The following is a 12,378-nucleotide window of genomic DNA, read 5'->3' on the forward strand; positions in this document are numbered from 1 at the left end:
TATATATATATATATATATATGTACACACATACCCTTTCACCTTATTTTTCTTTATGAAAATACAATAAATTTGATATTACATTGAGAATAATATCATAATACACTTAGAATGCCAAGAAATAAAAGTCCATTGAGTGTCATGAATTCACTAAATATTATCGAGTAAAACTGAGTTGTAAGTTTTTAAATGCAAAGTAAAATATGAAACTTGGAGAGCTTTCTTATTTTCAGGTAAAGTAGATAACTATCATAATTACCTCATTTGACTCACAATTTTAAACTTTGTTCTCAGCTATTCTGAAATTTGAAAATACATAGAGAGACCCCAGAGCTAAGTCATATGATTGTTGGAAAATCAGATTATTGATTGTATCACTTTTCAAATAAGGGAAACGAAGCTCTAAAATGACAGGTCAGAAGGTCTATGATTAGGGTCAAAACCTTGAAGAGAATTAAGTCTTTAAAATCCACATAAGTATATAAGAAGTGTGTAGACCTGCTTTCTGGGATTTCTAGATGCGATGGCTCCCATCTAGATGTCCCTGCAAAACCTGTGCACTCACAAGTGGGGCTTTTGGGAGGTGCTGGATCGTGGGAGTGTGACATTCATCGGTGGCTTGGTCCACTGTTGGTTTAGAGCTAAATGTGACACTGGGAGGTGAAATCAGCCAGAAGAGATGGGTCCTGGGGGGTGTGGCTTGAAGGGTCTATCTCTTCCTCTTCCCTTGACTGTTCTCTGCTTTCTGCTGCCATGTCATGAGCTGCTCCCCCTCTGCCATGCCTCCGTGCTTTGGAGCCAGCCGACTATGGACTGAAACCTCTACACACTGTGAGCCATGATCAACCTTTTCTTCTTTTAATTGTGGATTCTGAGTATCGTGTCTCAGCAACAAGAAGGTAACTAAGACAGCGGACTCTAATCCCCTGCACCACTCTGACATGGGTCTTTTCTACTGCATCTCATCTGTTCACTTTGATTCTGTTCTTAGTGCTATTTTGACTTGCTCAGTTTTGTTCCATTTGAATGAGGGCTGCTGTCCAGAAAGGCATCCTGATGGGTCAACTTGGAGTCTCAGCATCACAGAACTCACAACGATTCCTTGGACGGATTTGTCTTCAATGTGAGTAAAACCCACCCTTGTGTTGGCTGACATGCTTAAACCACCCGGCCCCATCATATTTTCCAGGGAGGATCTGTTGACTCTCGTTTCTACTGTCCTCCTTTTCTTGACACAAAAAGCACACAGGTCTTGGTGCTCTCCGTGGTTTGGCCCTATTGTTTAGTTTGGATTTATAGGGGTGCACTTTACTTAATTTTGCTGTGTAAGTTTTCCATCACCAGTTGACTTCACTACCTAGGTCCTCTGGCAGTTCTGATGTATGGACTTGAGGAAAACCAAAAGCTGTCTGTCACTACCATCACCGTCATTCAATGGTTTGTGTGTGTGTGTGTGTGTGTGTGTGCCTTTTAAATAGCTTCATGGATTTATAATTTACATGTCATGAAGTCTGGCTATAATATATTTATAAAGCTGTGCTACAGTGACTATAAGTGACTGTAATTTTAGAGTATGTCCATCTCCCTGTATAAAGAGACCACATATCAATCAGCAACTACTCCCACCTCCATTCCCTCAGCCCTAGGTATGTATTATTCCACTCTCTGCCTCTATTTATTTCCCTATTTTGAAAATTCCTTGTGTGTGATAATTACACAATTTGTGCAGATTTTACGGTGCTCTTGGCAGAATATGACAGAAATAAAAATCAAGTCACTGTTGAAGTTCTTCACCTCAACTTGGAAATGGCAGAAATTACATAAAACATTTTGTGATGATACATTCATGTATTATTTCAAGTTGGTTTCCAAATACAGAGCAATGCCCATCATTTGAGAACAATTGTGTTAATAATGATGGCAACTGTATTGATAAAAGGCAGGACAATAGCTTACTATGTACTAATTCTATTCTAAGCATTTGATATATATTAACTACTTAACATTCACAGAGACCTAGAAAGGAGATATTATGTTTATCATCTCCATTTTACTGATGAAAATGGAGGCCAAGTAAAATGACAGTGTTTCCCTAACCTACATGGCAGACCTGGATTTCACATTCAGGGAGTTTGACTCAAGACTCAAGACAACCACTAGACTGAGGTTCTTCTCCTAGTTTTAAGTGTTTTGCCACATCCCACTATCTTCTCATCTGACCACAGTAGAAAATAACTCTGGCCACATCCTTTAAGCTCCTGCTCACCGCCTGTCTTACACACAGCGCTGAGGTTTTATTGACATACAATTCAAACTAAGATTTACAAAATCATTATTAGTTCTCTGAATTTTAAAATTTTCTCCATTTACAGAATAAATTGAAAATTTTACTAATGTATAGCAACCTGGGGTTTTTAAAATCCAATGGCTAGTTTTTCCTAAAGTGCAATCAATATAGTTGATCCTATCCAACTACAATTGACTACAAAATGCCTCTTTGATGACACAGAAAGATTATATATCTATATATGTTATATATAGATATATATGTATAACACTATATATATAGATATATCTATATATATATATATATATAACTGAATATAAAATTACAGTATCACTATATTGAGTTGATTTGGACCAAATTAATTCATAATCATGCAAATTCTCAAAGGATTTGAAAAGAAGGAAGGGAAGAAGTAGTACAAATTTCTACACGAAAACAAGAGAAATTGTATTACTGCATAAACTCTCCGTTCCCTTCTGTCTTGAATCGACCAAGAGAACAATCATTCTGCTTCCCGAGAGGATGGAATTTCTCATTTTATAAGAGCTTATTTCTTTCTAAAATCTTGTAAAAACTTCTGAAGATGCTTTTTACCTTTTCAAGTTGCCAAAATCATTTTTAGGTTGAGTTTCAAACTATAATAGAAAATCAACAGATTACTAGGAAATTTACCAGGAAGGAGTTTAAGAACTACATTCTCATATCTACAGTTCCCCTTTCACAGGAGCAGAACCCTATTTTCTTGAGGCACCTTTTTCCCAACACCTCCAAGCTCAAATCAAACTCTGTCTTCTATATGGCACAGATCCTAGGAACTATGTATTCCCTAGGTCATACAGAGTACATAAATTGTGATTTTATGTAACATATATAATGTAACTGAATAGCAACCATCTTTTTTAGAAACCAAAGGAAAAATAAAACTGTAAAAGATTTATTTCTATCCAAGCAGAATCCTTTGAAGCTGCTCTACACATAAAAAGAGCAGATGCTATAACAGCACCAAAACCAAAGTCACATTTTTGAACTGCCTCAGTGAAATGATATTTTAATATGAGAGCAACAATAAAATTAAATAGCACTCAGGTTTAGCTCTTTTCTCCCAGAGGCTTGCTGCCAAGTGAAACCTTATAGAAAACCACAGAAGGCATATCTTTCACTGGCAGTGTACATCCTGCAGGACTATTCTGGAATCAAATGGAATAATTCCTCTGAAAGAATGTGATAAACTGTAAAACTGTACAAATACATTTAATAATTATTTTTGACATTTCTGGAGATTTTTGTAAGGAAGATCTAAGTGTAGCTATACTTCACATTTAGAAGCACGATAAAATACAACAATGTTTTTGTTACTGCTCACAAGCTGGAGTAGGATTTTTAAATCTTCTAAGTAAAGCTCTCAATACAAGTTCTGCTTGACTTTACCTGTTTGAAATTATTTTTCAAGTAGGCACTAAAAGCAGCGTCTCATCTTTTTTACTGGTTCTTTTCTCATTAAATTAGAGAAATACTTGCAAATCTTATGCTTCCCTTTTACATTGTGTTTAAAAATAAATGCAAAGTGGAATACTTCTACAGCTTAGAAAGGAAATGGTGAGGAAAAAGAAAGGAGTTACTTTTGCAGTTGAAGAAAGGGGAAGATGCTGTTGTGATCTGAACACTGAGGTCCCCCTCAGATTCACAGGCTGACATTTTAACCGGCAAGGTGATGTCAGCAGATAAGTTTTTGGGGGAACAAAGCCCGTGGTGGTGAAATCGATGCCCTAAAATAGACCAAAGGGAGCTCATTTGTCCTTTCACCTGCAGGAGACACAGCCAGAAGGTGTTATCTGTTAACCAGAAAACAAATCTTCATCACGCACTGAACGGGCCAGCACCTTGATCTTGAATGTTGCCTCCTCCAGAACCGTGTGAAATAAATTTCTGTCGAGTACAAACCATTCATTCAGCTTACAATACGTTGTCACTACAGCCCAAAGAGACCAAGACAGGTCTTTTCCATTCACACAGATTTGTAATTTAAACAATTATGGAATTTTACTTTTCACACTATTTGTGTGTCCGTGTGGACATGAGGCACATAACTGTAGGGCATTTTACAAATACACAAGAAAGATAAAAATGGCCACGTTGGAAATGCGCTTCCAAAGGAGACTACTTTCCAGACACTTACCAGTTGTGCAATTTCTAAACTCTACATCATCAATTGCAGCTCCTCCTCCAAGATCTCTTGTCCTGATACCTTGAAATATGACTTCAAAATTCCTTAACTTTCCTAGCAGGATGACGGCGTTTTGCCACTGGTCACCAGGATTTCGTGTACTTTCTTGCCATACTTCAGTTAGTCCTTTATCTGTCTGAAATGAAAGAGGTTACATTAGGGACAAAATCAAATACATAATAATAGCAAAGGACAAACCTAGTTCATTTAGAATGGAAGTTTCTGGTCAGTGAATACTAGGGGGACAAAGAAAAAAAGACAGTAAAACTTTGGAAATTTGACAATATCTCTGTTAAGAGTTTAACTCTCCAAAACAGAGCACATCAATCCTCCAACATGCTTTCCAAAAACAACATTGGCAGGATTAGCAATTAACTTGTTTTGGTACTTTCACAGATATTGTTTTTATTACTACAGTGTACTTGGCAGTTCAATCCACCTGTCATTACACCTACACAGAATTCTTGGTATTGGATGGAATCTGAACCATTTATACAAGTCCTAGCTTGTAGTACTAAGTGTTCTTCCCACACTTTCTAATCATATTCTTATTTAGTGAGGTTGTAACTCCCTTCCCAGAATTTAAATCACCAACCTAGAGAAAGATAAGAGAGACAGGAAAAGGTAATCTACATGATCAACCTCACTTATTCCTGATGCGTATGATAAAGTAGATGAGTCATCTTTCCCATCACTGGGACAAAACATCCAATAACCACAGCTTGAGGATCCCAGGCTTATATGGCTCACTGTTCCTAGTGGGTTCAGTCCATGGTTTGTTAGTTCCAAGGCAGAGAAGTTCTGATAAAAGAGTACCGCAGAGGATATCTGCCCAAAGCATGGAAGCCCGGAAGCAGAGAGAGGAGGATGGGGACAGGGATAAGAATTCACCCTTCTGCGGCATACGCTCTGTATCCACCTCCGATGAGGGTCCACCTCCTAACAGCACACTGAGCTAGTTGGATTCGTCCACTGATGAGGAGGAGTGTCCACATGATCAAATCACTTTCCAAATGCATGTACCTTTCTGAGAAGTAGATGACTTAACGGATCATGATGATGGATATTTAGCAAAGAAAACGTGTGTGTGTGTGTGTGTGTGTGTGTGTGTATGTGTGTGTGTGTGTGTGTGTTATGGTTATTCCTTAAATCTTTAGTTTATCCATATTCCCCGGTGTTGGATCATTGTGTTTTCAGGATAAATTCAAAGTAAGATCCTTAACTTTAAAGCTTGCGATCAAACAGTGGAATTGAGAGTATTTAACAGAATAGTACGCAGAAAATCAAACAAGATGTTCAACTACTGTATATCTAAAATGTACCAATAAAGAAATAAAAAAGATGTTCTAACATATTTGTAACATATAGCCATGCTATGCATACTTTTCAGATATTTAAAAAAATGAGTTAAAGAAACAGAGAAATGTATGAAGATGGGGTATAGGAGATATTCATTCATAGTTTCATGTTTTGGGGGAATTAATGTTAATAAACATGGCTGATGTCTGGTGAGGCAGAAATTAGATATCTGATCAAGTGGTTCTTTGTGGGACTACAGGTGGCAAGTACAAGCATGTATTTTTAATCTAAAATTAACTTTGCAAAGACAACTAGCAGTTTACAGATAGATCTTTCAAAATTGTTTCAAACACAACAAATTTTAATATTCAGAGGTGTATGAGACTTCTGTAGTAAAGGGGATGGGAAATTCACACCTAATTAATCGAATGTTCTATCTTCCTGAGGACTAGAGAGACATCCCTTTCAAGGTTAGTCTTTGAGGCAGAGATGTTTTAGTGATTTGGTATCAAAGGAACTATTAGTTAAATTAAAGATTAAAGCAGAGGGGATCTGTCTGACACTCAACAATATTAGAGACATGGATATTGATGAAAGTCTGTCTTAATTTGCAAATTTTACTCATTTTTCTGATGCATTTGATTTTGCAACTTATAGACTCAATTATTAGCTATGCCAACTCCCCAAAGGATGTGCAACAAATGACATCAAAGAAGGTCATGGGGTCCCTTTAATCAATCAAATATGAAACATGTCTTGAATCTTCCTACTGGGTTTCTAGTTAAAAAAAAAAGACAAATAAAATATTCACTGGATTTTATGTTATAGAAAAAGAAAATAAGAGTGAATTATTTTGAAAACCAAGCATGATGAGACATTCTAACATATTTGGTCTTGTTCCCCATTGAATAAAACATCAATTCTTGGGCTGGGGATTTAGCTCAGTAGTTTTTCTGCCTTTCTTGCAAGCACAAGGGCCAGAGTTCGATCCCCAGTACCAAAAAACAAACAAACAAACAAACAAAACAAAACATCAATTCTTACCCCTATAACTATTAAAAGTATTCAGCCAAATATTATTAAAGATGTACTTTTCCTGCCCTTCACTTACCCATCCACTCATAAATTTATTCACCCAACGTTTAGTGCAAATATAGTACTAAGTTATAACGCTAGCAATTAGAGTGTAACAAGGTGAAAGGACTGAGCTATTCTGTGCTGGCAATAATCTAATGTAGAATTCATAAACATAAATTACTATGAAATCATTCTCTCTTCTCTCTTCCTCTCTTACACACACATTATTAATAAAGAGAATTTTAAAAGTGGTTATGGAATGAATTCCCAAATTTGTGTTCCATATATATTCTGATTTTACTTATTTACTTAATATTTTTACTTCAACTCTTCTTACATTAAGAAAACATCTCTCACTTTCAAATCATGACTTCACCATTGCTCAAGGATTTATGGAGATTGAAATCCAAGACCCTAAGTCAATAAATTCATGGGAAGCACATAACCAATTAAAAATAGACACTGATACAAAAGATGGCAAAATGATAGGAAACGGAGCCAGGGCTGTAGCTCAGTGGTAGAGTGTTTGCCTAGAATATGCAGGCCCTGGGTTCAAACCCCAGCACCACCAAGAAACAAACCAAAAGCCTAGAAACTAAACAAATAATTTTCATTGATTTCCCAAACGTTACCCTTTAATGACCCTTTATCTTATATGTTTGTATTGCATTTGCCTGGATGCTTCATTATCTCTTCTACTGAGTCACAGAAAGACAGAAAGAAAGACTAAAAAGATAGAGCCACTTCAAACTACAGAACATGGTGACTGATAGGTCCACTTGAAACTGCAGTGAGATATGACTGAAGTGAATGCATAAATGTATCTGACATAATTAACCATTTCCTTCAGACCATTTGCACACGACCTTTCTTCCTCCACTGATGTCATGTTTTGAACCTGTTTCTAGAGTTCCTATATCATCTCTAGCCAGCCATCAATGTCATACCCGTTAGGACATTATATTTTCCTCTTTCGGAAAGATTTTAGTGGTTTCTTCTTTATGTTCTTCCTGTCAGGAGCACCTGAAATCCCTACATATTATGTAAAGTATAATTACATAAAAATCTAAGGAGGTGCTGAGAAGTAGAGGGAAGAGGGTGGACTAAGGACCTCACGTCTTAAGGAAACACAAGGTGGCCTGATGTTTATTTTCTCATCCTGTCTCTTACGCTACGTATGAAAAATTAGCAACTTTGGTACTCTAGTAGGAACAAACTTCTCTCTCTAACCAAAACTGGGAAAGGATGAGTCTAGCAAGAAAGAAAATACCTAACAGTAATTGCTCCATGACAGCCAAACGTTACTCAGAAACCTGTCTGATTTCCACCTTCAACAGCAAAGGCTGAGCACAGAGCCGAGATTTTCACCCACATCAGGATACACCAGGTTCCCAAGACAGCTCCCAAGAGACCCTCAAATGAAGGAAAACAGATAATTTGTCAACATATTGTGGTCTTATCCTTTTCGGGTACTTGTCATTTCCTTCTGCCAAACCACTCTGTCTACAGTAAATCACACTCTTTTTGCTAACATTTATAGCACTTAATTGTTGTGTTAGGGATCAAACCCATGTCCTCATATATGCTAAACATGTGCTGTGCAGAGCTACAGCCCTAGCTGGTTGAAAACAGAGAGTATTTCAAGCCACATACATCTTTTTCCTGATATTAACCCCCCCAAAAATTATAGCACAGTATTTTAACTCCACCGGACTTCTTTTAAGAAGTCTAACCATGGAGAAAATCTGATAAACAGCACCAATCACAGTGCCTTCCATGCAGGATGTACTCAATAGATAACTCTAAGGAGGAATAATTACACTGTATCGCTGAGTATGTATGGAATTTGAAGTCATTTGTAGGTGTACATATTGTAAATTATGAAATATATTTTGATTTCCATTTTGAACTGTTGACAGGGGCTTTAACATAAATTTAAGAGACATAGAAGACATATGAAGAATGCATTTACTGAAATTTTATAGGAAAATATTATTTAGGAATTGACTTTTTCTCTTTAAATGTCACTTCGAGAATGTCACCTCTTCAGAACCTTCACAGTGGATTCCATTCTCTCTCTTATTACAGTGGTACATTTTAATTTTTAGGGCACATTTCACTTCTCACTTTCCAAAACCCTGTTAATTGTCTTCCCCACCACAATTCAAGGTCTAAGAGAACAGGAACATTCTCGATTTTATTCAACTTAGGATCTCCCATGCCTAAAATAGAGTTCAGCCTGCTGTAGGCACTAAGTATTTGTTTAACAAGTACCTGCATATTTAATTTCAACTTAGTGAATTAAGGTGCTGCATGGGATTGTTAACACTGGCTGGAAGTTGTTTTAAAATTTCCCTAAGCAAATATTAATATGTGATTCTGAAGGAGAATATTTTAATAGCAAAACACCTAGGAAATGTCACAATGTAAAATAACTTCTGCCCTTTGCTTTTAGTTCAGAATCAACCAGCAGGCATGGAGGCATCTAGTGTCCGTCCAACTTTTGTAAATGTAAAGAACCACTGTTAACCTTGCTGGCCAGACAGACCCCATTCCCCTGGGCTAGAATAGATAACTACATGAATTTTAAAGGTAACCTCCCCTAAGAAAAGAAGTGCTACATCCAGGTTGAAATTCAAATGCCTTGCCACCATGTTTTGAATATCAGCAGTGTGAACTGTGAAAACGAAATGTAACCACCTGAATGAGCAAGGCTGTATGTGCTGCATGGGATTGTTAACACTGGCTGGAAGTTGTTTTAAAATTTCCCTAAGCAAATATTAATATGTGATTCTGAAGGAGAATATTTTAATAGCAAAACACCTAGGAAATGTCACAATGTAAAATAACTTCTGCCCTTTGCTTTTAGTTCAGAATCAACCAGCAGGCATGGAGGCATCTAGTGTCCGTCCAACTTTTGTAAATGTAAAGAACCACTGTTAACCTTGCTGGCCAGACAGACCCCATTCCCCTGGGCTAGAATAGATAACTACATGAATTTTAAAGGTAACCTCCCCTAAGAAAAGAAGTGCTACATCCAGGTTGAAATTCAAATGCCTTGCCACCATGTTTTGAATATCAGCAGTGTGAACTGTGAAAACGAAATGTAACCACCTGAATGAGATCAAGGCTGTAAAACCCTATAAAAGGGGGAGTTGTAGCCCAGTACTGGATCAGTTCAGGCACTGCTCTATGGGGGAATCAATCTTTGTCAACAAATACAACTTTTCTATTTTACGTCCATTCTGCTGCCTCTCTCAGTGTCACTTGCCAATTCCTTCCCTAACAATTCTATCTGTGATATAGGGAAAACTAATTTTAATGGGTATAATTTGCACTTCTAAGTGCTTTAAATGTTAAGTGAACATTTAAAAATGGACTAAAGGGCAGTTTTCCTAAGCAGTCAGTTAGTACACATTCACAAAGTTAAGTTTCCTAGAAAATATTGTAATTAATCCAAATCTTAGATAATGTACAAAGGAGGAAAAATTATGTGAATAGGACAAGCCACAGAGAGGACTGTTCTGATGAAGGTACATTCAGAATGACTGCTACAAGGTCTTTATTGACCTTCATATAGAAAAGGCTCCCTAACCCAATTACATTCCCAATCTGTGATATTCTAGATGATTTCCGACTTAGTGCTCGACGGCTGACTTCCACGGTCTTTCACACTACATTTGGTTCCAAAAGGAGAAAGAAAAAGCATCACTGAACACAGAAGACCAAAGGGAAAAAATAAAAATGAAAAGCCCTTAGGAAGCATCCGACAGGAAGAATAATAAGGGAAGGCAGCAGGGTTAAAAGCAAGATGTCAGTTATGAATGATTGCGTCTGTCCCTGGGCGTGCTGTCATTCACGAAGGTTGATAACCATGGAATGCAAACATGAGGAAAGCACTTCATGACAAAATTAATGGACACAACTCAGCCCACTCGTCCTCCTTAAAGGATGAGGAAAATGAAACAGAAAAAGAAAACAAATGTATGCACATGAAATAGAGAATATATATAAATGAACAGCAAACTTCAAGCTAAGATTCTTAAACAATTTCTCTTCCCAAAGGAACAATTATATACACTGTTTATAAAGCACAAATAAAAATCTTCCAGAAAGTATTAAAAGTAAAATTCTCAACATAACATCTTTTGAAAACCAATGCTAACAGCAGATAAAGAATAAAATGTATACATGTTTTCCTACTAGGAATAGTATATACCAGTTATGGTGAAACTTTTAGAGATGAGTGCCCAAACTGTACTCCAAAACCCATTTACTGATCACAAAGTCCTAACACTGCAATTAAACCTGAATACTGAGCTTTCAGTTCAGAAAAAAAACAAAACAAAACAAAACAAAAAAACAGCTCATACATTAACATCTTTTATTTTAAAAGCAAAACAAATAAGAGAAAGGGCATAGGTTTGCCATCACTGGTATATACTATTTATGTGTAAGAAAGGATTTTCATGCTTTTTTGCTTGAACAAATCATTGGATTCACCAAAATAAGTCATTATTTTCTTAACAAGACAATTGAAATATTCAAAATTTTACTTTCAGCATATATTTGTACTAATGAAACAGAAATACAGATTTTTAAAAAAAGGAGTACAAACTTAAAATATGGCAAAAATATGGAGTAATAGGATACTAAGATAACACACACACACAAAAAGAAATCTAGACATGAACTCATACCTGATAGAAATTAAACAGGATAAACACAGTGGTAAGTTCGTTCATGAATGCTTTTGTTTGCATTATGTACTATTAGCTAAACATCATTTATTATTAGCTAAACATTATTTATTAGCTAAACATTAGAACTCTAACATGATTAATATATTCATTTTCCTCTTACTCGACCCATATATAATAATGAGCTTCAAGTTGATACCAGGTACCCTTCTACTGGTAAAAGGATGTTATAGTGATAAAACAAAATTTAAAATGAATATTACTTTATATAAACTTAAGAGAGGCATATTTAACTCGCTCATTACATTTTAGGACTCCTCAGTTGAAGGGAAGGATGAATAATGAAACCTTCACAGACATGATTCACATGAAGGTTTTATTTTCATTTAAGTCATTTAATATTAATATATTAAGTATTTTTATGTGTCATTAATAAATCTGATTTCAAGGGGAAAATAAGACATGAAGTCAGGGACTCATAAATAAATGGTAATAAAATAACATAAAAAGCATATTTGAATGCAAATTCCCCTCCATTATAGAGAAAAGGGATTGTGCTTTGGTAGGGTTACAGGCATATGACACCTGTGTGAATTTAGGAAGGAGCAATAAAGTGTGCAGTACTCCAAGAAATGGGCTTTGGAAACTGAACTGGACACACATCACCAAAAGCCAAAGCAAACGAAGGCGTTCCAAGCAAAGAAAACCACATTACTAAAGACACTCAGTATGGGAGTACGTGAATCGTTTAGAAGCCTTGAATAGTCTGAAATGAGGAGCATATCAAAAGCG

The 12,378-nt window shown here is 36.3% G+C and overlaps 1 protein-coding gene across 1 annotated transcript in view; it reads right to left on the minus strand.

Moving 5' to 3' along the window:
* Malrd1 (MAM and LDL receptor class A domain containing 1) overlaps positions 1-12,378 on the minus strand; it is a 638,235-nt gene that overhangs the window by 209,696 nt on the left and 416,161 nt on the right. Inside the window, exon 28 of the mRNA XM_019205159.2 lies at positions 4,463-4,646. Within this exon, the coding sequence (XP_019060704.1) occupies positions 4,463-4,646 (184 nt within the window). The remainder of the gene's footprint in view (positions 1-4,462; positions 4,647-12,378) is intronic.

This window comes from Fukomys damarensis, unplaced genomic scaffold (genome assembly GCF_012274545.1).
Source record: "Fukomys damarensis isolate Sample0158 unplaced genomic scaffold, DMR_v1.0_HiC HiC_scaffold_37, whole genome shotgun sequence".
NCBI lineage: Eukaryota > Metazoa > Chordata > Mammalia > Rodentia > Bathyergidae > Fukomys > Fukomys damarensis.